The 27804-nt window shown below is 40.9% G+C and overlaps 1 protein-coding gene across 1 annotated transcript; it reads right to left on the bottom strand.

Moving 5' to 3' along the window:
• Positions 1-662: 662 nt before the first annotated feature.
• On the bottom strand, positions 663-14595 carry LOC133425313 (NLR family CARD domain-containing protein 3-like). The gene is made up of 9 exons (XM_061716098.1): positions 14509-14595; positions 10589-10705; positions 7758-7836; positions 7385-7595; positions 3554-5339; positions 3132-3305; positions 2874-3047; positions 1803-1849; positions 663-1672 (listed from the first exon to the last, which is right to left on the bottom strand). The coding sequence occupies exons 2-9, from the start codon at positions 10651-10653 to the stop codon at positions 1137-1139; spliced, it is 3072 nt and encodes a 1023-aa protein (XP_061572082.1). The 5' UTR covers positions 10654-10705; positions 14509-14595; the 3' UTR covers positions 663-1136.
• Positions 14596-27804: the final 13209 nt, after the last annotated feature.

The raw sequence follows: 27804 nt of genomic DNA, 5'->3' as shown, positions 1-27804 counted from the left end.
TAAAGAGTTATTAATAATTGTGTTTTGATAAGTATTAATAATTAATAAAAAAAAGATTACTTATCAAAATGAATTATCAAAATGAATCAATCAAAACGGGGGACCATCAGCTAATAAGAAAATAATAACTATCAGCAAAATCATTCTCAAGGTAGCTGTTATTCCATACATGTCAGCCTGTTTCCAGGGGAGGCGTTACACGTGCACACGTGTCCGAGCACAGACCTTTGCAACCAGCAGCTGAGACAAATATGTATAAAATAAACACAAACTTCTCTCATTCAAATTAATCAGAATTTATTTACACTTTTCTTTTCACTATTTACAAGTGTTAAAAGATAGTGAAGGTTTAAATGTAAGTGAGAATTTTATTATTTCACAATGAGTGAACATAATTGCCTGTAATGAGTTGGGATAGGCTACAGCAGACCCCTGTGACCCTGTACAGGACTTGGTGTCTGAAGTCCTGTGGCCTCTGGTCAATGGTCTACATGTAACTTCATTCTTATATTTATTTTTCTTAAGTCTCTAAAGATTAACTTAACATTTTTTCAATCCAAATTTCGGAACAACATGGAAAAAGTATTAATTGGTTAAGGCATAGACTAGGCAGTAGACTATAAAATGCTTATTCTGTATCTTTATTGGTGATTTGCTGATTCTTTAATCTTACAATTAATTTTTCCTATATAAATTATGGATATTGCATAAAACTTAAATAAATCCTGATTTGTTTTCTGTTTTTTTGTTTCTTTTTCAGCGTGTTCTATGGAGGACCATGTTTATATACCAGCATTAGCTGGAAATGGTCTAAAATTCCCTCTAGTGGCACTTTTTCGTTAATGTCTTTTTAATGTTTTTAATGTCTGTGTAAGCACTGTGAATAACTGTTGAATTGTGCTATATAAATAAACCTGCCTTTACCATGACACAGGCTGAACTGAACTTCAGAGAAACATGCTGATGTTCACTGTGAAGCTTTGACTGGCTCCTGTCAAAGATCCTGGAACATGTGGATCCTTGAACAACGGCAACTTCCATCTTTAAAGGACTGGAGGAGAAATAAGATTCAAAACAGACTGAACTTTCTGTCCAACAGAGACAGTTTCTCTGACAGGAAAGTGTTGATACTGATCTCAACACAGAGACAATGAAGAACCAGATCCCAACCCGAACCTGAACCCAGGATAGAGAGGTTCAGTGAATGTGGTGTTGAAGGTGTGGAGGTGGATCAGTCTGTCAGAGGAGACGCTGTAGAAAGACAGAGTTCCAGCAGGAAAGTCCACATACACTGCTACTCTGTCAGAGACCGAGGAAGAGGAGGAGGAAGATGTTCTTCTGCCATTGTGCCAGACCGAGTACCGACCATCATCACCAAAGCAGAACAGGCTCCAGGAATGATCGTTCTTCCCAAACACACAGACATTAGACTCTCCTTTCCTGCTGATTCTTCTGTAACTCACTGATACAGAAACATATCCTTTCCACCGGACCTCCCAGTAACAGCGACCCGTCAGAACTTCTCTACACAGCAGCTGACAACAGTGATCAAACCTGTCTGGATGATCAGGATATGACTGATCCTCCTTCACATATTTCATCTTCCTGTTTTTGTCAGACAGTTTGATATTGTTGTTGACTGTGTTTGTGTCGATGGTGAGTTGACAGGAATCTGATGGAGAGAACAAACAACCCAGCTGCAATTATTATTGATCTGTCATTGATCATTGATGGACTCATGAATGAGTGATGTGTCAGTGTGAAGATGGTTGAATTTGTGAATTAAATAAAAACACACTTACACTTCCTCAGACCTGATGTCAACCATCGTTGTCCAGCAGGCTCCACCCTGAAAAGAGGAGGGGGGTCAGACCAGCACAGTATCTTTCAGCAAACATGGACATTACATGGCTCCCATGGCAGCAACAGATGAGCTACAGCAACTCGATCTGCTGAAAGATCTCCGTTCAAAGCCAGAGAGTCACAAAGATGATGATCACGGCAACACAAGGAAGAATCCAGCACACTATTGTTTTTCTACATCCAGAGACGGCTACTGCTTCATGTCCAGAGAAGATGTGATCAATGTCAGAGACCGACTACTCTGGAAAACACCCTGAAGATGAAAGTTCTTCTGATCTCAGCTGAGATCATTTGGGGTTAAAGCAGCACAATGTAACTTTCAATGGAGACAAATCCCCTGTATGTGAAAACATTCTAATTTTGATTCTTATTGAACATAGAACTCTACATTTACATTTGTATCATAACAATTCTGTCTCTTGTTTTATCCTCATAAATCCCTATCGGTCGGACATCCCTCCTCGTCTTTCATCTCACGCCAGCGAGTGAACGCCGGGCCAATGTTTATTCTTGTCCGGGCATTTAGCTTGTTACTCTCTCGCTTTTTTTTTTCGCCTCCTCCGAAAAAACTTTTATTTTCTTCGGTCAAAGCCGTAAAAATGTGTAGTTTTTTAGTGTGGCAGGGTTCCTACCATGCTCCTCAAAGTTACATAGTGCCAGTGAAGGCGATACAGACCCCTCAGACCATGACAGAGGTGTCATTAAACCTGTTGTAAGTTGATGTACCATCACAATGACTCTGGAAATATTATTTTAAGGTGGAAAAGTTACATAGTGCTGCTTTAAGTGTTTTAGTGTAGGACAAAGATGATGAGCAGTAATGACCAACATCAGGACTCCAGAGGCAGGTATCTGTGTGCTCCATGAGTAGGTATGATCTCAGTTATGGTGGAGTTCAGATAATTGACACATAAAGTTCCTCACGCTGTTCTGAATGTGACAGAATGTGAGTAAAGGACAGAGACGTCCTCATCTATCAGATACCGTCTCTGCAGCAGCTGTGTCCGTACCTGAGAGTGTCCAGTCTCCAGCGAGGATCCTCCAGTCCAGCAGACAAAAGCTGCACTGCTGACTCCCCTGGATGGTTGTAGCTCAGGTCCAGCTCTCTCAGATGGGAGGGGTTGGAGCTCAGAGCTGAGACCAGAGAAGCACCACCTTCTTCTGAGATCAGACAGCTTGACAGCCTGCAGAAAGACAGCAAAAAAAATTCTAGTCATAAAACGTCCCTTCAACATAAACCACAGGTCTAACGGTCAACAGTTTCTGACCTGAGAGACTCCAGTTTACAGTGTGGGCTCTCCAGTCCAGGACACAGTTTCTTCAGTCCTGAATCCTGCAGGTCGTTGTCACTCAGGTCCAGTTCTGTCAGACTGGAGGACTGAGAGCTGAGGACTGTGGACAGATCTGCACAGATGTGCTCTGAGAGGTTACAACCACTCAACCTGCAGAGGAGATGATTAAGTTATTTAAACATTGATTATGTCAAGAAATAAATAACAGAACTTTAAATGAATACTGATAAACTGAACTATTAATCATTAAGTGCTGCTTCATGTAAAGTTCCCTGAGATTAATCATCATTGAGAACTGGTCCTACATGTACCTGAACTCAGTTGAACAGTGAATTTAACTGATGTTCTCCATGAACACATGTGATTGTAATTAAGCAGATGTGTCTGTTGGTACTTACAAAACTTTCTTGGAGGCTTTGACCACCGGCAGCAGCCTTCGTAGAACCTCCTCTGAAGCTGAGAACTTTTTCAGGTCAAACACCTCCAGATCTTCTTCTGATGACAGTAAGATGAAGACCAGAGCTGACCACTGAGCAGGAGACAGTTTATCTGTGGAGAGACGTCCTGACCTCAGGGACTGTTGGACCTCCTCCACCAGAGAACCATCATTCAGTTCATTCAGACAGTGAAACAGGTTGATGCTTTTCTCTGCAGACTGATCCCCACTGATCTTCTTCTTGATGTATTTGATTGTTTCCTGGTTGTTATCTGAACTTTGTCGTTTTGGTTCCAGCAGACCTCGTAGGAGAGTCTGATTGGTCTCCAGTGAAAGACCCAGGAGGAAGCGGAGGAACAAGTCCAGGTGTCCGTTTGGACTCTGTAAGGCCTTGTCCACAGCACTTTGATAGAGGTCAGTCTCTGCTCTTATTTTAAACCATCTGAAGGTGTTTTTTTGTTCCTCCAGCAGGTTGACTCCAGACGTGATGAAGGTCCGATGGACATGAAGAGCAGCCAGAAACTCCTGAACACTCAGATGGATGAAGCAGAAGACCTGGTCCTGGTACAGGCTGCTCTCCTCTCTAAAGATCTGTGTGAACACTCCTGAGTACACTGAAGCCTCTCTGACATCGATGCCACACTCTCTCAGGTCTGATTCATAGAAGATCAGGTTTCCTTTCTGCAGCTGCTCAAAAGCCAGTTTTCCCAGAGACCTGATCATCTTCCTGCTCTCTGGACTCCAGTGTGGATCTGTCTCAGCTCCTCCATCATACTTGACCTTCTTCAGTTTGGCCTGGACCACCAGGAAGTGGATGTACATCTCAGTCAGGGTCTTGGGCAGCTTCCCTCCCTCTCTGGTCTCCAGGACTTTCTCCAGGACCGTAGCAGTGATCCAGCAGAAGACTGGGATGTGGCACATGATGTGGAGGCTCTGTGATGTCTTGATGTGGGAGATGATGCTGCTGGTCTGCTCCTCTTCTCTGAACCTCTTCCTGAAGTATTCCTCCTTCTGTGGGTCAGTGAAGCCTCTGACCTCTGTTACCATGGAGACACACTCAGGAGGGATCTGATTGGCTGCTGCGGGTCGTGTGGTGATCCAGAGACGCGCAGAAGGAAGCAGGTTCCCCCTGATGAGGTTTGTCAGCAGCACATCCACCGATGTGGACTCAGTAACATCAGTCAGGAACTCATTGTTGTGGAAGTCCAGAGGAAGTCGACTCTCATCCAGACCGTCAAAGATGAACACGACCTGGAACTCTTCAAAGCTGCAAATTTCTCTGGTTTCAGCGAAGAAGTGATGAACAAGTTCCACCAAGCTGAACGTTTTCTCTTTCAGCACATTCAGCTCTCTGAAGGTGAATGGAAACAAGAACTGGATGTCCTGGTTGGTTCTGCCTTCCGTCCAGTCCAGAGTGAACTTCTGTGTTAAGACTGTTTTCCCGATGCCGGCCACTCCCTTCGTCATCACTGTTCTGATTGGTTCATCTCTTCCAGGTGGGAGTTTAAAGATGTCTTCCTGTCTGATGGTTGTTTCTGCTCGGTCTGGTTTCCTGGATGCTGCTTCAATCTGCCTGACCTCATGTTCATCGTTGACCTCTCCAGTCCCTCCCTCTGTGATGTAGAGCTCTGTGTAGATCTGCTCCAGAAGGGTTGGGTTTCCTGCTTTAACAATCCCCTCAAACACACACTGGTACTTCTTCTTCAGCTTAGACTTCAGCTGCTTTTGATAAACTGCACCAAACGCACCTTAATGAAAGAATGTAAAGAAAGAAAATTAGGGGTAAATCCACAAAGAACAGATTGCGCCCGCAAATAGCGCTGTAAATTGCGCTGCATTAGCGCCCGCAATTTGCCCTGCTTTAAGGTCCTATTCACAAAAGATTTTGCTCTAATGATATACCGGAGCAAACACGCCCATAAAGTTTTGCGGCTGAGTGCAATTTGCACTTGTCTGAGTGAGCGGAGCTGTTTCCAGTGTTCTCCGTATTTCAGCACACAGATTGGTCCCTAATGAAAACTGCAGAGAGCACAATAGCCTCAACTTTCACGTATTTGTACTTATAGTATTTCGCATGCAGATAGATAGATAGATAGATAGATAGATAGATAGATAGATAGATAGATAGATAGATAGATAGATAGATAGATAGATAGATAGATAGATAGATAGATAGATAGATAGATAGATAGATAGATAGATAGATAGATAGATAGATAGATAGATAGATAGATAGAACTTTATTCATCCCCAAAGGGAAATTCAACCGTCCAGCAGCTCATCAAAACATAAACATAAAAATCAACCACACTTCCATTCAGACAATAAAAGCACATTCATAATATTAAAATAAACATATAAGGTTTTTAAACAAATATCATGTAAAGTGCAAACTAAAATATAGTCCAGTTCTCCACCACAGATCTTAGCGGGTCCAGACTCCTGCCCAACACTGAGTCGCTTTTTTGACCAGTTTGTTCAGTCGCCTGGTGTTTTTGATTGCAAGGCTGCCCCCCCAACACAAAGCAGCAAAAAAGAGTACACTGGCCACCATCGTGTGGTAGAACATAGCCATCATCTCCACACACACATCAAAAGACTTCAGTGTCTGTATGACATAAGCTAATGAAATGTCAAATGTTAAGAGGCTGTGCGCATTTACGCACAAGGCACAGCACCAGTAACTTCATTAACACCGGATCGGGATCAGATCAGGATCTAATGGTAATTCATGTTCTTTGTTTTGCTACACACACCTACAGGTCAGCTGTTAAACACACACATTCTAGATTTATATGTTTATATGGTGGAATTGTTTGTAATAAAGCAGCCCCTTATGTAAGATGGGGAGTGAGGAGTTTGCGCGCAGTTTAATACACGCTTCTGAAAGACGGTATTTGCTCCACTATTTTTGCGTGTGGCAAATAGCGCTGGCCTTTGTGAATTAGGCGCTTTTTGCAATGAGGCTTATTTGCATAGAAAGGGGGCAATTTTGCGCCGAATGTATGAATATTACCTAATTTGCATGCATGCAAATGGCACCGGCGCAGACTGCCACTATTTGCTTGGCAGCGCAGTTTGTGGAGCAATTCGCCCTTTGCGGGTGCTTTGTGAATTAGACGCTCTCTTTTTGTCTCATTTGCACCGGTTTAGCGGCCGCAAAAGCCGCGCAATCCTTTTGTGGATTTGGCCCATAGTGTTTTATAAAGCTCACTCAACATCTTAATTCTTCTAAAAACAATCAGGATTTGAACATCCACTGATCAGCTGTAACTTTACGATGAGCTGTCCAATATTGAGTAGATAGTTTTTAAAACACCTCTGAACATTGACAACATTGGAAGTTACAAAAACACTGTTCGGGTGCTGGAGTTTCTAATACCAGGATGTTACAAGTAGAGCCCTGAGGGGTTGTTGGTTTGTGGGTTGAAGTTGAATGTCCAGGCTAAAGACTTGGTGTGGTATTGGACCCCACAGTTGCTGCCAGATCACATCAGGTTGGTATCTCAGATGTCTAGAGGATCAACGAACACCTCAGATTCTTAGTCTTGTTCTTAGAGACCTTTCTAAGCAAGGTGTGACCAGAGACTTCACCTGTGGGGGCGACTGGACTGCAGAAAGGTTTAGGTGGGTGTCATCAGTCAAAATAACCTTCATGTGGGTAAAGAATGCAGATTTGAGTGGTTCAAATCAGTGGTTTTAATGTTGTGGTTGATCTGTGAATATTGTTCATCTCCTGAGGCATTCTGGGTCATTTATTCAACAGCTTAAATGTTCAGAGAAATCCTCTTACAGCTCTGCAGACACTCAGCCAGCTCCTCCTGCTTCATTCTCCTCAGGAAGTTCACTGTGATCTTCACAAACGCCTCTCTGCTGCTCTTCCGCTGCGCTTCATCCTCACCCTCCAACAGATACACAAGGGATTCTGGGTAATCTGGACTCAGAACCCTCTGGATCTTCTTCAGCTCGTTCTTCACAAACATGACAATGTTGTCCTCCAGCAGCTGGAACAGAAGACCACATGAAGGACACAATCAGACTGAAACCATGGAGACAAACATCAGATCCATGTTGGACAGACTGACAGTCCACTGGTCTCCAAAGACCAGCATGGAGACAAACATCACCAGAACAGATGGAGAACCAGTTGTTGTTCATGTACAGACCAGAAATATGGAGTCCAGCTGTGTCTGATGCTGCTGGACAGACGGACTGCTGGGAGGCTCTGAGCTCTGCTGGTCCACTCTGTGGAGGAATCAGGAAGAATTTGCTCACATCATGTCTGTCCTCACAGAGAAAAACACAAGCTGGATGTCTATGAAGTCATGTTTGGATGAGGACAGTCCATCAGAGGACTGGCTGTGGTGAATGTTTACTAGTCCACCTGATCTCACTGAGAACATACATGTGACCTCAATGAGAGCTCTGCTCATTCACATATTTACAAGATCCAGTTCTGCTTCAAGAAAAATTACAACAAGATCAGGAACATGGACAACTGATGGAGAATTAAACTCATCATCATCATCATCATCATCATCATCAGTATCAAGGCAAGGCAAGGCAAGGCCAGGCAAGGCAAATTTATTTATATAGCACAATTCAACACAAGGTAATTCAAAGTGCTTTACATTGACATTAAAAGCGGCAAGACATAATAACAAATAGGTAAGAATAAGAAAAGAAGTAAAATAATAAAAAGCACAAGCTGTTAAAAATAAGGGCAGTAGAATACAGCAGGTAAATTTAATTTAAGAGTACGCTTGAGTAAACAGTAATGTTTTTAACCCTGATTTAAAGGAGCTGACAGTTGGAGCAGACCTCAGGTCTACAGGGAGTTTGTTCCACCGGTGAGGAGCAGAATAACTGAACGCTGCCTCACCTTGCTTGGTTCTGGTTCTTGGGACACACAACAAACCAGATCCAGATGACCTAAGGGAGTCTGGGAGCTTCATAGGGAACTAACAGATCAACCATGTATTTTGGTCCAAGACCATTCAGTGCTTTGTAGACCAGCAGTAAGATTTTAAACTCTATCCTTTGACTCACTGGAAGCCAGTGTAGTGATTTCATGACCGGTGTTATTTGGTCCAGTTTTCTGGTGTTTGTAAGGACTCTGGCGGCAGCGTTCTGGATCAGCTGCAGCTGCCTGATAGATTTCTTGTTAAGGCCTGTAAAGATGCCTTGCAATAATCCAACCTACTGAAAATGAATGCATGAATAAGTTTTTCCATGTTTGTTTAGACAGAATCCCCTTAATTCTAGCAAGGTTTTTTAGGTGGTAATAGGCAGATTTAGTGATCATCTTTAGATGGCTGTTGAAGTTCAGGTCTGAGTCAATAATTACACCAAGATTTCTGGCTTGATTCCTAGCTGTCAATGACATGGAGCCAAGGTGATCGCTGATCTTTTCCCTTTCATTTTTAGGGCCAAAAATTATCACCTCTGTCTTTTCTGCATTTAGCTGGAGAAAATTCTGGCACATCCACTCATTGATTTGGTGAATACAGTTACACAATGAGATTAGGGGCCTGTAGTCATGTGGTGACACTAAAATATAGAGTTGTGTGTCATCCGCATAAGGAAGGTAGGAAATGTTGTGATGTTCCATAATCTGAGCTAGGGGTAGCATATAGATGTTGAATAGAAGCGGTCCGAGAATGGACCTTGAGGAACCCCACATGTGATCTTGGTTCTCTTAGACTCATGGTTTCCTATTGACACAAAAAAGGCCCTATCAGTCCTCTGGAAGGTAAGACCTCCACATGTTTCAACAAGAGGAACAAGCTCATGACAGGCAGTGTTGGGTGTAACGCGTTACAAAGTAACAAGATTACATTCGCCAGTAACGCAGTAATGTAACGCGTTACAGTTGTAATTTGGGTAATCCCTTTATAGTTACTCTAAGACAAAAAAAAATACGTTACTTTAGTTACTTTAAGCTTTTCAGCTACATGTAGAACGGGAGAACAGAAAAGAAAATCAAACTTGCCTTTCATGCGTCTTCACGCGTTGCGCAACATTTGTCTGACTTAAGGCTGATTTATGGTTCCGCGTTAAAACGATGCAGAGCCTACGGCGTAGGGTATGCGGCGACGCACACGTATGGTGCGCGTCGCCGCGTACCCTACGCCGTAAGCTCTGCGTTGGTGTAACGCAGAAACATAAATCAGCCTTTAACGTGGTTTTACAGGATTTTAAGGGATTTTACGGGACTTCTGGTGCTGATCAGTGGGCACTGCAGTAATAAAGTTCCAACTACAGGACTGTCTCAGAAAATTAGAATATTGTGATAAAGTTCTTTATTTTCTGTAATGCAATAAAAAAAAACAAAAATGTCATACATTCTGGATTCATTACAAATCAACTGAAATATTGCAAGCCTTTTATTATTCTAATATTGCTGATTATAGCTTACAGTTTAAGATCAAGATTCCCAGAATATTCAAATTTTTTGATATAGGATATATAAGTTTTCTTAAGCTGTAGGCCATGATCAGCAATATTAAAATAATAAAAGGCTTGCAATATTTCAGTTGATTTGTAATGAATCCAGAATGTATGACATTTTTGTTTTTTTTAATTCCATTACAGAAAATAAAGAACTTTATCACAATATTCTAATTTTCTGAGACAGTCCTGTATATGTTGTTCATTGGCAATCGAGTTATGGTGCAGCTCAGGTGATATTGCGGAGTAATCCAAAAGTAATGTAACTAGTAATGTAACTAGTTACTTTCATGAACCAGTAACTAAGTAGTGTAAGGGATTACTTTTTTTAAAAGTAACTAGTAATATGTAATGGATTACTTTTTTTGAGTAACTACCCCAACACTGATGACAGGAGATGAAGGTCTATGAGTTGGAAGACCAAAACCAGGAGATGGAGGACCACAGGGGTCCAGGGTTTTATGGATCTACTCAAGAGCGAACATGTGGACATTTCCTAACGTGAGGACTGATTTAAATTAATGTAATACATTTAAATACCTCTCACCTCTCTGAAGAAGACTGTTGCTCTCCTTTAAACTCAATAATAACGTTCTTTGACCGGTTACTCATCAAGGACAAACAACTGGGTTCATCTGCAACAGAGTCTCTTTTCTGATGGACCCTGATAGAAGAAAAAAACATTGAAATGTACAAATTCTGTTCACACTAAAACTACATTATCAAGATAAAAATATTCAGGCTATTTAAAAATCATTAAAAATAAATAATTGACAGCATTTTTCACTTCAAATCAATTCAATTTTATTTATACAGCATCTATTACAAAAAAAATTGTCTCTAAGATCTTTCCAGAGACCCAGAACATGACCCCCGACTAATTATTACATAAACATAACATAAACAATAGCAGGTAAAAAAAACCCTAGTGGGAGAAAAACCTTAAGCCAAACAGTGGCAAGAAAAAAAACCCTTTAGGAGAAAAGAAACCTTGAGCAGGACCTGGATCATAAGGGGGGACCCTCCTGCCGGCGGGGCAGAGCAGGAAAAGAGAAAACAGACAGAGAGAATGAAGAACAGAGAAAGGAGAGACAGTTTTGGGCTTTATACACAAGTAATACAAATTTGAATTGGATTCTAATGTCAAGTTCTGGGGTTTTGTATTATATTTGGTTTTCGTCTGTGCTCTACGGAAGTGTATTGCATTCACTTGAGAAAAAAAAATCTGCTCTGTTTTTCTGAATTAACGAGATAATGTCCAGCAGATCAGAATGGGCTTTCTGTCTGAACAACCGCAAAGTCCTGAGGTGCCTGAGGCGCAAAGTCAACAAACTAATAACAATACCATCTATATAACTTAAAGACAAGAGTATCTCCCAATGTTTCAAACCAAAAGCAAAATAAAACTGGATTAAACTGGACAGGAACATGTTTGCTTCCATGTAATCCAGCTCTCAAGTGAATGACAGCTTTTTGCAAGTCGTTAATTCAGAAAAACAGAGCAGATTTTTTTTATAATTAAAATTTTATCTCGTTAATTCAGAAAAACAGAGCAGATTTTTTTTTTCTCAAGTGAATGCAGTACGCTTCCGTAGTGCTCTGTTGGTTTTCCAGGGTGTGTGGCAGGAGGCGTGGCTGGCCTATTTCCTTCCCGGGCTTCATCGAGGCACACGTGTTTCCCATCTCATCAAGCTCCCCATAAAAGACCGGTTCTTCCTCCACTATGCCAGATAGTTCCTTCCTGTTACGTGGTTTACCTCATGCCTGAGCTCCTCGATTGTTTCCTCGTTCCTGTGGCCAGCCTGCCTTCTGCCACCGCCCTCTGGATTTTGTTTTTTATCCACGAGTGGTTGGTGAGTTTTGAGTTTTTGTTTTTTGTGATAATTTTGCCGACGATTAAACATCGTAATACTTCCTGTGTGCGCTCTCCTCCTAGCTACAGTGTTCCATACTAAACCCTTCTCAACATAACATCTAAGTTTTACGTGGAGCCAATGGGGTGAGGCTAACCCTGGAGAGATGTGGTCTCTCTTGTTGATTCCTTTCAGCACTCGCAGCAGCATTTTGGATCAGCTGGAGCCTATTCAGCAAATTACTTGGACATCCTGCTAATAATACATTACAGTAATCTAGCCTGGAAGATACAAACGCGTGAATTAGTTTTTCCGCATCAATCTGTGAGAGGATGTTCCTAATCTTTGCGATATTACGGAGATGGAAAAACACTGTTTTACAAACCTGACACAGTTTAAATGACAAAGCTTGATCGAAAATAACACCAAGATTTATGGAAGCCCTCCCAACACCATCTAATCCCTTCCTAAAATGCGTGGGACCAAAAATAATAACATCTGTTTTATTTTAATTTAGAATAAAAAAATTAGTGGACATCCAGTCCTTGAAGTCCCTAAGACATGACTGAAGTTTAACTAACGTTTCTGTTTAATCTGGCTTCATAGACAAATATAGCTGCGTATCATCAGCAGAGCAATGAAAATGTATCCTATGATTCTGGATAATGCTTCCCAATGGTCGCATGTATAAACTGAACAAGATTTGCCCAAGCACTGAACCCTGTGGAACACCATAGCAGACCCTCGTTTGTTCTGAAGAAACCTCATGTACATGAACAAACTGGAACCTGTCAGATAGATATGATTTAAACCAACCCAGAGCTGCCCCTTTAATCCCGGCAACATGCTGTAAACTGTGCAGTAAAATGCTGATCTACAGTGTCAACAGCAACACTGAGGTCCAGTATGGACACTAATCCCTTATCTGAGGCCATAAGAAGGTCATTTGTGACTCAAACAATTGCTTCTCTGTGCTATGATGCATTCTGAACCCTGACTGAAAAACTTCAAACAGATCATTTCTATACAAATGGTCACATAACTGACTTGCAACTACTTTTTCCAGAATTTTAGATACAAATGGAAGGTTGGAAATTGGTCTATAATTAGCTAAGATGTCCGGGTAAAGAGAAGGTTTTTTAAGTAAAGGTTTAATTACTGCAATTTTAGAAACCTGTTGTACACATCCTAAGTTTAGGGATAAGTTGATCTGGTCCAGTATTGTCGTTCAAATAAGAGAAAAAAAAACATTTTTGTGTGGTCAAGTCGGGATGGGGTCTAACATACACGTGGGTGATTTAGTTTTATTGATGATTGAAGTCAGCTCAGTGAGGTCTACAGTACAGAATCAAAACAATGTAAATTCAAGTCAGAGCCTAAGGAAGACGCTAAAGCTAAAGAAACGCCCTGGTCCTGGTTGATTTCTTTGCTAATTCTGATAATTTACTGCTTTAGAAGCTCATAAAGTCTTCACAACTGAGAGCTGCAGGAATGCATGGCTCAGCAGAGTTGTGACTCTTTGTCAGCCTGGCTACAGTACGGAACAGAAAACGTGGGTTACTATAACTTAACGATGAATAATAAGCTATTCTGTTTTGAGAATGGCTTTTTTATGTACTCTTAGACTATCTTTCCATTCACGATAGGAGTCTACAGACTTACAAGGGTACCACTTCCTTTTCATTGTACGCATGTTTGTTTCAACATGCAGATATCTGAAACTCTAGATAAGCACCAGCAGGGGGCCGGTACACTACCACTAACAAAACTGGCTTCTCTGATTTCCAGCTTGGAAGTTTTAGACTAAGCTTGAGGCTTTTGAATGTATTATAAATCGCATTTAGGTTTAAATTTTATTTGAAGACTGGGGTTATAGATCGCTGTTACTCCTTCTGCCTCAGCCCGTGCTTCGGGGAATATAATAATTAAAGTAACTAGGCCCGACAATTCATTTATACTAACATACTCTTCCTCCTGTAGCCACGTTTCTGTTAAACAGAAAATATCACTCCTGGTCTCGGTAATTAGATCATTTACTAATAGAATTGGAGCTTAGAAATCGTATATTTAGTAGTCCGGATCAAATTTTTTGACCTCTAATTGGTACCAAATGCGCATTGGTTTTAATTTTTACGAGGTTATTTTGATTAACGCCTCTATAATGCCACATCTGGTAAACTTTTGGAGGGCGGGGAATTGACACCAAATCTATTTTGCTAGGCACCTTGTTAAAATCGCCCATTAAATGATATATTCCTATCTTTTTATTGACAGTCCAGAAGAGTAGCGTGTAAGACTGCAGCTCTGCATCGTGGCTTGGACCCTGGATTGTCAGGGAGAGTGTCTAATAATTTCTAGAACTAAGAGCTGCACCATCCCGGGTGGGATGAAGTGGGATGACATCTCTTATAATCAGACCGGGCTTTCCCCAAAACGTCTTCCAATTGTCAATAAAGGCCACGTCGTTTTCTCAACACCGCCAAGACAACCAGCGGCGGAGCGATGACAAGCGGCTAAACATCATCACTGGTGACATTGGGGAGGGGACCAGAGAAACCTACGGAGTCCGACATGGTTTTGGCAGAAGTTACACACCAACACAATATTCACTCACCTCTTTACAGCAGAACTTTGGTTTTCTTTAAACTCAATAATAACATTCTTTGACCGGTCACTCTTCAAGGACACACAGCTGGGTTCATGATCAGGTTCAGCTTCAGGTACAGGCCCAGGTACAGGTTGATTCCTGTAATCATGATGTTTGGTGATGTGACTTTGGACCTCTGACTTGCAGAAGAGTCACGGACAGTTAGAAATGCTCATCTCACCTCTGAGCTTTGCTCCGACTCTCATGTTCCCCACACAGAGAGGTTTTAGAGGGAGAGACTCCCTCCTCTCCATCCTCACACTGATCCATCCTGCTGAATTCACATCCACACCAGCACAAACACACCTTCACCTGCAGAGGAAACTCACATCACTGGTTTTGTATACAGAGATCAGCTGATCCTGCACTGGTTTTCTCCTCTCTTTAGTGTTTATATGAGTGTCACTTGAATGTAGTCAGACAGCAGTGTGAGGTGGAGCTTCCAGTCACAGACTTATTAAAAATAGATTAAAAATAGAACATTTTTTGAGACTTTTTTGAGTGTTTACTGCAGAAACCGCAGAGTTGAAAAACTGGAAAAACCTGAATGAAACTCGGCCTCTACGTCAGTCTGGTTCCTGTAAATGTGAAGAAGCTCAAAGGTAAAGCTGTCCTGCAGAGACACGCGTTGTCCTTCTTCACAGCCTCATTACACAACTGTTACACAAGCAGAAAACAACCACTTCTTCCAGGAACCACACTATATTTTGAAAGGCTCAGCAGGAAACAACAGTCTGACTTTAATGCTGGAGACGACAGATTCATTCCAGGAAATAAAAACACCTTGCAGTATGTTTGATGAAGAAGACTAATCATCAGCTGATCAATAAAATAAAATATAAATATTGTCATCTAAGAATTGTGTAAATTTGTATTCAGACACAAGAAGGATCAAATTCTGCAGTGAACATCTTCTCCTAACATGATGGAGCAGAAACAAAGAGGAAAGTTCCTGAAGACAAAGTTCAAGGGTGAAACAAACAAACTTACAGTTTCTTCAAAAAAGTCCAAAGAGTTGAAGGAGAAGATTCTGCAGTCGGAACGAAACCCACTGAGATCCAACTGATCCTGGAATGAGGAGGAGCTACACCTGAGATGGAGGAGGAGGAGGAGGAGGAGGAGGAGGAGGAGGAGGAGGAGGAGGAGGAGGAGGAGGAGGAGGAGGAGGAGGGGGAGGAGGAGGAGGAGGAGGAGGAGGAGGAGGAGGAGGGACAGGTATCAGCAGCAGAACTTGTTCCTCCAGTTCCAGGAAAACTCTCCACCTCGGCTACGCTGAAAGTTCAGACAGAGTTGTTGTAACAACACAGACGTGCGGGACATTTCTGGAGCTCACAGGCAAAGAAGTGACAAGAAGCAGAAAATATTCACAACCGCATTGGAGTCTGAAATCAGTCACATGTAGCTGTCATTTCAGAGTTTTCCTGCCATGAAAACTTCAACATGTTTTTTTCTATCTCACAAACATCCATCAGTAATTTAGAGTCCAAACTTTCCTGGTCTGATCATTGTTGATGTATGTTGGTTTGTAAAGATTATCATTATCGTTATCATTCAGCATTGTTTCATCTGTCACTCATGAATCCAAACAGAGAAGTAGCTTCCAGCTTTCTGCTGAGTCACAGAGAAAATCCAAGTAACTCCTGATTCTAGTTCAGTGACTTGAAGAGACGACATCGGTTTTCAAAGCTTTATGGAAGAATGGATCTGTTTAATTTCCACTTCACCTCCTTTGACCAACAGAGAGCCTCTGTTTTAACTGTCATTTACTTTAGGAACCTGGTTTACTATCAAAGGGGTGTGTTATTAAAATAAAACTTTTTGCATAACTTGAGAACATTAACTTTGTGTTTAATATCAATCCCAACTCAAAAAATGTTGGTGCTATGGTAGCTGTGGTCGAGTCTTAGCTAAAGTTGAAGAAATATAGATCCTACTACCATTCCTGGAAGATGTGCAGATATTGCAGCCTAAAACAGAGACGATGTTGTCAGGAAAATATTTGAGGTCATGAAGCAATCAAATGTATGACAAACAACATGTGCATGATTACATGTTCATAACATGCCATTATGTGTGGCCTGAGCTGAAGAGCCATGTACTGATCACAGGGATGTTTCCCATAAATGAAGCCAAAACCGATGACAATATAAGTGTTGTAAATTTCCTAGTATTGCAGTTTTTTTAAAACAGTGTGGACAGTTGGCAGATCTGAAAGGCGACTGACAAACCTGACTTAGTTACACCAGTTCTGTCAAGAGGAATGGGCCAGAATTCGGGTTCAGGTTTGAATAAGGGTTAAGGCCTTGCTCAGGGGCCCAAAGTGGTTGACCTCAGTTGCAATCCAGAGGCTTGAATCTGGGTCCTCCAGCCTCCAGCCTCCAGCCTCCAGGCCCCCTCTGTAACCACTAGGCTACCACTCCCCTACCCTGTGGAAAGCTATCCAACATTATTGACCCAGCCATGCAGTTCAAAAGGAATGCTATTAAATACTAGGGAAATGTATGGATACTTTTGGCCTCGAATTCTCTAAAAAAATCCTCTCTCTCATTATTGTGGCATTTAGAAAATTAAATAATTTTCGTAATCCTGACTGAACTGAAACAGGAGATGCATGTTTTTGGAAACTGAAGTCACTACCAGAAAAAATGTGTGCAAGCCTTTGGAGAAACATGTACAGAGGCCTCAGACAGGATTCAAACCTGTAACCATCAAATTGTGAGTCTACAACACTAAAAACCAACATATTTACATAGTAACTAATCAGAGTACAGAGTACACTACAAAGATCCTTGGGGTCCTCATTGATGACTGTCTAAATTTTAAATGTCATATAGATCACCTTGTGGAAAAACTATCTAAATATGTTGGTCTGTTTTTCAAACTGAGACACCTGCTTCCATGCTGTGCCCTTCTCACTCTTTATAAAACCTTGTTTGAACCTCATTTAAATTACTGCAATATTATTTGGTGTAATACTTACCCCAGTCATCTAAAAAAATTAGAAGTTTTACAGAAAAAATTATCCATGCCATCTCTTGGACTGAATTTAATTCACCTACTCGCCATCTGTTTGCCCACTATGGTATTCTTCATCTCAAAGAATATAACTACTTCCATAACGCATGTATAATATATCAGGTGGTCTCAGGTTTGAATCCCAGACTAACTCAACTCATCCCAATCTCCATTCCCCAGCACACCCACAAAACTAGACACAAACACCTTATTATAGGGAAAGAACGTGTATATGTTCATTGGCTCCTACCATAAGCTTTTGATAGCTTCTCCAGGAGACCAATTTACATGTGTGAGTGTGAATAAATCAAATCAAATCAAATCAGATGCTAATGATGCTAATTCACCAAATCGTTTCTCAAAGATTTGGCTGTGGTAGTGACATGTCTCAAACAAAGTGTTGTTGTAATGTATATTTGTATAAAACAGGATGTGAATAATTGGAACTCAGACATGCTCCCTTTCATTCTTCTTGCAGTCAATACTTTCACCCAGTCTGACAGAGCCACCTACTGGTGAAGGGACCAACTTCTAAAACAGTAAAAACCGTCAGTCTTAGGGCCATAGTGAGATACAGTATACGGAAAGAGAATAGATTAATGCAAGTTAAAGAATTTGAATGTGAACTTATTGTTCTAATTATAGACCAATTTCCAACTTTCCATTTGTATCTAAAAGTCTGAAAAAGGTAGCTGTAAGCCAGTTTTGTGACCATTTGTATAGAAATGATCTATTTGAAGTTTTTCAGTCAGGGTTCAGAATACATCATAGCATAGAAACTACTACTACTACTACTGTCATTTAGCAGATGCTTTTATCCAAAGCAACTTACATCTTACATCAGCGATCAAAGCCGCTACCGTGTGGGCCTGGTTAATTTCTTCTCTAAGTTTGATCATTTTACTGTTAAAGAAGCTCATAAAGTCTTCACAACTGAGAGCTGCAGGAATGCTGAATCTTTGTCAGCTTGGCTACAGTGCTGAACAGAAAACGTGGATTACTTTTGTTATCCTCTATCAATGATGAATAATAAGCTGTTCTAGCTTGGCAAATGGCTTTTTTATATACTATTAGACTATCTTTCCATTCACGATAGGAGTCTACAGACTTACAAGGGTACCACTTCCTTTCCATTTTACGCATGTTTTGTTTCAACATGCAGATATCTGAATCATACCAGGGAGTTGGTATGGTTGGAAACCCTCCTTCTCAAAGGAGCAACTGCATCTAAAGCTGGTGCAGCAAATCTGCAGTGTTACCACTGGCGTCTTTGCATTAGGGGCCGGTGGGGCACGGCCCCACCAGAGTGCGCTGCTGCGCAGGGGAAGATTATGTGTCATTAAACATAAGTTCATAATAAATTTGTCTCCAATGAAATGTCCGCAGTTTTCATTTGATGCAACTTAATTTCATCTGCTGACACTTTTTGTAGTGTAACTGTGTGTAAATAGTTCGCCCTGCCTGATCCAGCCCCTCCTCTGTTTCCGCTCGGTGGGGCACGGCGGAGATGTCCCCTCTGCCTGTAATGTTGTTAGCTGGTGAACTGCTGCGCGCGCGTGCGCGTGTACAGCGCACACATTAGCTTCGACAGTGGGGCCGCGAGCTCAGGGCCCCAGAGCGCCTCTCATTGGCTGCTCTGAACTGAAGCAGACATGTTGAATCGGCATCGGCCGGCGGTCAAACAGCTCACTCTGTGATTGGCTGTTCCCAGAATTTCCCAGAATGCTTTTCGCCGTCATTTGCGGACTGAATAAAAAAAAAACTATTTCTAGCGAGAAATAAATATTTTACTTTCATCATATTCACTTAGCGAATGTACATAATCACTCGCTTGTCTTTTTCAAACCGCGCCAGAATAAAGGCTGATTTATGGTTCTGCATTACACCAACGCAGAGCCTACGGCGTAGGTTACGCGGCGACACGCGCCGTACGCCGGCTACGTACTTTGATTGATAGGTGACGTTTCATTCTTTCAAAATGAATGAAGTTGACTATTTGGTGAGTGTGCGATTTATCACTTTAGCAATTGAGATCAAGTTGGAAATAAAACGTTTGGGACCACATCGACCGGATGATTTAACCATTTGTCAAGCCGGAAAAGACAAAACGAGGACATTTAATAAGGAATGGTTCAAAAGGAAACTCTGGTTAACCGGGAGCTCGTCAAAAAAGGCGCTCTACTGCTTTCCTTGTGAGTTCCGGTGAGTCTAACAGATTTTTATAGTGGAACTGACCATGTACTTATATTCTTTGAATTATAGTGGACTTTGTGTAATGCGCAACTGGCGATACATGTGTGGGTGTGGGTGTGGGGGGGACACAACCTCACGTGGGCTCCCCGACGCTGATGGAGCTGTTTACCTGTCTGTGGTGCTGAAATGGCTGTTTGGCTGTGGTATACTGTGTGGTGGCTTTGTATATTAATTGCTGTGTATTGCATGTGCGCCGTACACGCCATGCTCGTGCACGGTCGTGCTTATGCATTGTGTTTTTATTGTTGTCACGTTGCTGTTTCGATCTTGAGTATTTGATATGAGCTCTTGAACACTGCCCATTTGGTAGCGCTATTGATATGATAATATATGTCGTTAGATTGGCACTGTTTGTGTGATGATGGCATTATTCAGCTGCAATTTTGTGGTCAAAGGTGCTGTGGTCCCTTCTCTCACTTGATACTGATTGCATAAGATTTTCCAGCATGGCCCCACCAAAATTTACAGACCAAAATCGCCACTGAGTGTTACTAACAAGGACATCAACATCTGCAAAGGTAGAACCCAGGTCACTGGCCTCAACTGCTTCACTATTTTCCACTGTTGTAAGTTGAGCAATGGCCTCCATAAATTTTGCAATAGCTTTATCGGACAAACATCAAACATGCTAAAATAATACTTCCTGTTTTGCACTTCAACGTCGACAATATTAAATTAAAACGTTATTAAATAGTGGTCAGATAAGAGGGAGTTTACAGGCGACATCAACAGATTATTGGGTTCGACACCGTAGGTGAGGACAAGATTGAGGGTATGATTAAAACAGTGTTTGTTTACTTTTTGTGAGATGCCCAATTATTCTAGAAGAAAATCAAAAGCTAATTTAAGATAATCGCTGTCAACATCCATGTGAATATTAAAGTCACCCACTATGATGAATTTATCTGTACTGATCAATAAACCAGATAGGAAATCTGAAAATTCAGACAGAAACTCTAGATCCGTGATTCCCAACCCCCCGTTCCCCGGACCGGTACCGGGCCGTAGAGCCGTTACTACTGGGCCGTGAAATGGCTTGTGTTCCGATCATAATTAGGGCTGCAACGATTCAAAATTGTCGGCAATTGTCACCAGACGTTTTTTTCCAAATGGAGTGAGGCATCTCACTTCACTTTAACTCATACAATCTCTGCCGAGAGCCGCGCTGCACGACAGCGTCTCAGCGCAGCCTTTTTTTTTTTTGCGTCTCAGCGCAGCTGCGGGTAACAAAACTTCAAAAGTTCGGGAGCATTTTAGCCTGGATACGGCGAATAAAAAGAAGACTTGCAAGGTTTGCAAAGCAGACCTTGCTTATCACCGGAGCACGTTTGTAATGCACGAGCATTTGAAGAGAAAGCACCTCGGACAGTTGAACGAAACGGACTCGCCTCGGTAAGATATTAAGCGTATTTTGACTTTAAAAGAGAGCTTTAACGTTATGCCTGACTGTGCCTGACAAAAGTATTTTAAATTAAATGTATGCAGACCGATGAAGAGCCACCATGGACCCCTTTCTGCAAAAGAAGCAGACGTGTTCCCCGCACCAGACGACTGCGCTCACTGATCAATAACTGATCAATACTGCAGATGCTGATCTGTGATATGAGGCTCTCCATGGTTGATGGTAACGGGTTTCAACAAATGATACACCAGTATGTACGTCCTGCCATCCAGAACCCATTTTACCCACTTGATGGAGAAAAAATACGAGACGTTTTATTTTATTTTATCATTTATTTTTTATATCACACAATTGCCTGTCCTTAAAAAATGAAAAAATAATGGACAGAGGTTTATTTATTTATGGATTTATGTCTATACTGACTGATCACTGTGCCTGTCCTTGCTTTTTTTATTTACTTTTTGTATGAACAGCAGCAAAGTTGAATAAAATATCTATTTTTCATTGAAGTACCCATCTTTCTCGTGTTTATTGTCATTTGCCACATAATTAAAGCAACCTCATACTAAATTTAAGAAAACAATGTTTGCATTTTTTTGTCATATAATTTCATCCAAAACTTGTATAAATCGAAATGTGTTTCTTTGAGTGACAGCCCTCTCATGGCTTGGCGGACAATAAGTTCTGGTACCCGACCGGACTGAACAGCGCAATGCACAGGTGCTGCAGGTTAGGCACAGTCAGCTGCAGAGATGAGCGGACCTCAGCAAACCTCCATGAGCCGTTTCTTTACTGGTTGTTCGAGTAAAAGAAATAGTGATGAACAAGTGGAAAATCCTACCAAAAAGAAAAGCAAAAGCTTTAATCGCAAGTACGACATTATGTATAGGCCTATAAAATACAGATTTGTTGCAACGGGCGATTTGGAGGCGCCAAACCCACTATGTATTTTATGTGGAGAAACGCTCGGCAACGAAGCAATGAAGCCATCCAAGCTTCAAAGACACTTAAATACAAAACATCCTTCTCTCAAAGACAAATCAGTGGATTTTTTCGAAAGGAAAAAACGTGAGTTAGATTTGCAGAAGCAAGTTTTAAAGACCACAACATCAGCTAACGTCGCTGCAACGAGGGCTTCATATCTCTGGCAATTGAAATAGGCTGTTATTTTTGTAAAATGAGTGGTTGTCGCCACCTGTTGGTGGATAAATATATGCACCTGAAACCATTGTAAAGTTAGTAAAACAATGATAGCCTGCATTTTAAAATGCATTGTTTTTTTTCTAAAATTTTTATTAAAATTGACATACATTGTCAACCGGTCCCTGAGCTTTTTGTTTATACTTCTGCTAGTCCTCGGCACAAAAAAGGTTGGGAACCCCTGCTCTAGATAAGCACAAGCTGGGGGCCGGTACACTACCACTAATAAAACTGACTTACAGTAGGGAGTTTTAGACTAAGCAGGAGGCTTTCGAACGTATTATAATCACATTTATGTTTAGATTTTATTTGAAGACTGGATTTATAGATCACCGCTACTCCTCCGCCTCGGCCCGTGCTTCGAGGAATATAAAGAGTAGCTAGGCGGGCGGAGTCAATTCATTTACACTAACATACTCTTCCTCCTGTAGGCACGTTTCTGTTAAACAGAAAATATCACTCCTGGTCTCGGTAAAATCGGTCATTTACTAATAGAGACTTGGAGCTTAAAAATCATATATTTAGTAGTCTGCATCAAATTTTTCGGTCTCTAATTGGTACCTAATGCAGATTTGTTTTCATTTTTGCAAGGTTATTTTGATTAATTCCTGTATCACGCTGCACCTGGTAAACTTTTAGAGGGCGGGGAATTGACACCAATTCTATTTTGCTAGGCACCTTGTTAGAATCGCCAATTGCATAATGCACTCCTATATTTTTATTGGCAGGCGATAGTCCCCGAGAAGCACCAGAGAAGCATCTAAGACTGCAGCTCTGCATCCTGGCCTGGACCCTGGATTGTCAGGGGGAGTGTTTATAATATTGGCAACATTTCAAGAAATAAGAGCTGCTGTCACTACCTTATTTGAGTCCCTACCCTATTTGAGTCACACATGCGCAGTCGCGTCCAACATCGTCGGCCATCTTGGAAAGCAAAATACGGCAACACCACTCGGACAAACTATATACATAAAAATAAATGGAAAAAAAGGCAAATCCTCCATAGTATGTTATAAAAACCAAATAAAAAATTATATAACATCTATAAAGGTACTATCAAAAGAAAATCAGTCTAAGTTACAATCTTGCTACGCTTAAACACTTTTGTTGAAATGTCAACCCCTGTGATTATTTTATTTTTATTTTTTTATTTAATCTTAGAAGATTATCTTGGAAAAATGTATAGGTATACGTATTCGCTTGTGTGTTGTGAACTTGTTATGTTTCAGTTGCAAACAAATGTTTCCTCAAAGGAATTTTGTACTTTTGAAATGTAAATAATAATATCCCTAACTTATTGTGAGTAGTTTTTTTATAATAAACTTTATTTAACATATCAAAAGTACAAAATTCCTTGGAGGAAACATTTGTTTGCAACTGAAACATAACAAGTTCACAACACACAAGTGAATACGTATACCTATACATTTTTTCCAAGATTATCTTCTAAGATTAAATAAAAAAATAAGAAATAAAATAAAATAATCACAAAATAAAATAATCACAGGGGTTGACATTTCAACAAAAGTGTTTAAGCGTAGCAAGATTGTAACTTAGACTGATTTTCTTTTGATATTACCTTTATAGATGTTATATCATTTTTTATTTCGTTTTTATAACATACTATGGAGGGTTTGCCTTTTTTCCATTTATTTTTATGTATATAGTTTGTCCAAGTGGTGTTGCTGTATTTTGCTTTCCAAGATGGCCGACGATGTTGGACGCGACTGCGCATGTGTGACTCAAATCGGGTAGGGACTCAAATCAGGTAGCGACAGCTGCATCATCCCGGCTGGGATGAAGGCCGTCTCTTCTAATCAGACCGGGCTTTCCCCAAAACATGCAGCTAAACATCATCACTGGTGACATTGGGGATGGGACCAGAGAAACCTACGGCGACGACATGGTTTTGGTGTAGTTACACCGACACAATCTTAATTTTAGTGACTTCCGACTGACGTAGACGGGTGTATTTGCCGACATGTATAACTTATGTAAACCAAATTTATGATAACTCTTTGCCAGTGATGAGGCATTCCAGGCCCCTGCGGGGACACGACGCCGCCTTGCGGTTGGCTCCTGAACTCATGTCCCCCTCAGGGCATTGACATGCAATCTCTAGTTCCTGAGGACCCCTGCCGGGGCGACGACTTGCCGCGCAGCGCATTGTCTATTCAGTGCCTCTAGACATTGCCACTCCAGTTTCTGCGCCTTGCATCCCTGCTGAGACCGGCACCGGGGGAGTGGTCGGATTTCCCCCCGCAGAGACAAAACCATATATGGATTTCCTGACGAAAGATCACACCTTTGACTGTCTCTCACTGACCTGTTTATTTCTGTTGTTTGTTCTTGTATAAAAAGCTTGTTACAAAATCACTCGAGGTCAGCATTTCAACCAGACCCCTGGTCTGTGTCGACGTTGCTCACCGCCGGCTGAATAAACTCTTAAAACCACAAAGCGGACTTCTAAAATGGTTTGATAAATTCCTCAACACCAGCAGCGTGGGAGAAAAGGATGCCATGCTAAGAGGCTAACAGACAGAAAATTTACCGGTGATTGGTGACAATGAAAGTTACAGAAGAGAAAATGTGCAAGTGCTCAATTAAAAAGAGATGTTTACGAGATATAGTATTATTTTATCAGAAAACAATCTATGTTTAGACTAGAAGGTTTGGAGGATTAAGAGCCTGCAACACCGTACACATGGCAACAGACTGCAAACAACAAACAGGAAGTGACGTGACGCGATACGTCACCACCAACCAACAATGCTCCGGGTTAGGGAAGACTCCAACCTGTCTATGTTTATCTAATAATTGCTCAGGGGTCATGTTCTGGGTCTCTGGAAAGCACCTAGAGCAGTGTTTCTCAAACTTTTTACAGTGTGTACCACCTGATAAAATATCAAGCTCTCCGAGTACCATCACGACCAAGCTGAACATACAATAGTGAATGATTACCCTGACAATTCATAAAAGAAGCTTGCTTACTCTGAATATGAGGATTATTTATTGACAATTGTTTCCAGCCACACTTTACAAAACAGTGGCATTATAACAGACACTCAAACTCATCCTCACAAGATACAACATCTCTTTACCTCACATACTGTACATACAGTATGATTCTTTGTTATAGTGGCTAAATTATGAGTTTTTGTCACGCAAGGTACTGTTTGTTACTGTCAGTTTGTAAAAGCATGTTTTTAACACGGTTTTAGCAGTGTTTTACTGAGGTTTTAATGGGAGCACCACGGATATACTATGCGAAGTCAATGGGATCCGTGGTCGTGATATATACGCAGATTATGACATTATTACTATTTATATATTATTCTTTATTATAGTGGCTAAGTTATACGTTTTTGACGCGCAAGTTACTGTTTGTTACTGTCAGTTTGTAAAAGCATGTTTTTAACGCTGTTTTAACAGTGTTTAAATGGTGTTTTGATCCTACTTCTAACCCATCATAAGTGATGCCTAACCTAACCAGACCTTAGCCAGAGCGTCGTCCAGCCACAAAATATCATTTTTAATTACTTTTGAACCAGGAATTGTTAACCATTCTCCCATTCCGGAAGAATGGTTAAGACAATTAATTTAAATATCGCCTGTCTCCACTTCCTGTATTGATGTTTTTATTCAAATTAATTTTAACCATGTTTTACCCCTTAACCATGTAATACCCTATAATATTCTATAATCCTGACCATGTAGGATCATTCTGAGGGTTTTGTGTGTGTGTTTGGGGGGGGGGGGAGGGATGTTACTGTATGTCATTCTGACCCAGGATGTAGTTGTTAGGTAAAATAAGGTATATTCTAGCCCAAAACACAATGTATGACTGTAATTAGGAAAAACATCAATACATTGAAAGATTAGTCCCACCAAAGAATTTAAAAAAAAGAAAGTTTTTTTTATTTTTATCCAGGCTGGAGCTATGGGGGTCATACTTTACACCATGCGACCCAACAGGGGTAAAAATGAAACTTAATCCTATGACAAAAGCAAAAGGCCTTGACCTGTAGATTAACATAAGTCAGAATGAAGCACATACAGTACATGCCTCCTGCTTTGAAATAATGACCATTGAACCTTGACCTTGATGCATTTTTAAAGGGTTATCATTTTGCGATAAAATGGACTATAGACATGAAACCAACTGTTATGGAAACCTCTTGATCTAATGTATCATGCCAGAGTAGTCATCACTAGGTGGCGCTATAATATAAGGGTAAAACATGGTTAAAGTTAATTTTCACACATTTAACAATTATATATTTAAAATATATTTACACATGCCCTTAAACTACTATGTACACTCTTATTTTAGTATTAACAACCTCCATTTCTGTGAAAAAAACAATATTAGCTATGAACTACATTTCCCTAGAGTCACATAGCGCCATATTTGTAGTCACATTGGTTTGGTTAACGTGTAAAAACGTTTAAAAAAAACATATATCAATTGAATATATCTATTATGTAGTGCATCTGAAATAGTAACTAAATTTTACAGAGATGATGTATGTTAAGGAATTGTAAATATGTTTGTTTATAAGGATACTTACTATTTAACATTATGTAACTGACTGATGTATTCACAGTGATTCAATATAAGTTGTAAATGTACCTGTGTACGGTTTATTTTAATATTTACCGTTCAAAAGCACTATATTTAAAGGAGCATGAGGCTCCTTTTAAGAAATGAGACTCATTATCGCCACCCTTCGCCACGACGGCCGTCGGGGGTACTGCAGCATACAGCGAAGCCGGGACGGGAGAACGGGGAGAACGCGCATGCAGCGTCATGAGACGTCACATCCGCAGGACAGCGCGGGAAATTCCGGTCACAATTGCAGCACATTTTGCAGCACACAACCTGTTCAAGGCAACGGAGAGATACGCTAGAGGGCTCATTCTTTTTGGTTTGGAACGCTTCATCTGACATTACTAGAAAACTTAAAACGTATACGAATTTTTCTCATAAATCCTGCCTCAATCCTGCCTCATGCTCCTTTAACGGTTTAATTCCACGTCCGTTGAAATGTTAATTAAAGTTTATAAAAAAACAAAAAAAGAAAAACAGATCCGCGATCGGGGCAGTGGTCACGTGATCAGGATCTACGCTCGTCACTCTATGACGTAGAGAGGATGCCCAGGGAATTCCCTGTGTTTGACGGAATGGGAGAATGGTTGCAATTAAAAATTATATTTTGTGGCTGGACGACGCTCTGGCTAAGGTCTGGTTAGGTTAATGCACCACTTATGATTGGTTAGAAGTAGGAAACGCTTGTGGTTTTTGCTAAAAATAATAATTTCACATCACTTACGACACCTCCGTCGTCATGGCGACAGCAAACAACATGGTTAAATACTCAAATTTACGTTAA

The sequence above is a fragment of the Cololabis saira genome, chromosome 24 (genome assembly GCF_033807715.1).
Source record: "Cololabis saira isolate AMF1-May2022 chromosome 24, fColSai1.1, whole genome shotgun sequence".
Taxonomy (NCBI): domain Eukaryota; kingdom Metazoa; phylum Chordata; class Actinopteri; order Beloniformes; family Belonidae; genus Cololabis; species Cololabis saira.
Note: the sequence above shows the minus strand (reverse complement) of the source record. Positions and strands in the feature narration are given on the sequence as shown.

Bases quoted from the DNA above. Each gene is read 5' to 3' on its own strand.
- LOC133425313 (XM_061716098.1), bottom strand. From the start codon at position 10,653: ATGAGTAACCGGTCAAAGAACGTTATTATTGAGTTTAAAGGAGAGCAA. The intron at 5,340-7,384 runs GTAAGAGGATTT...TCTTTCATTAAG, and splicing joins GGCTGAGTGTCTGCAGAGCT to GTGCGTTTGGTGCAGTTTAT. The intron at 3,048-3,131 runs GTCAGAAACTGT...GTCTTTCTGCAG, and splicing joins TGTAAACTGGAGTCTCTCAG to GCTGTCAAGCTGTCTGATCT.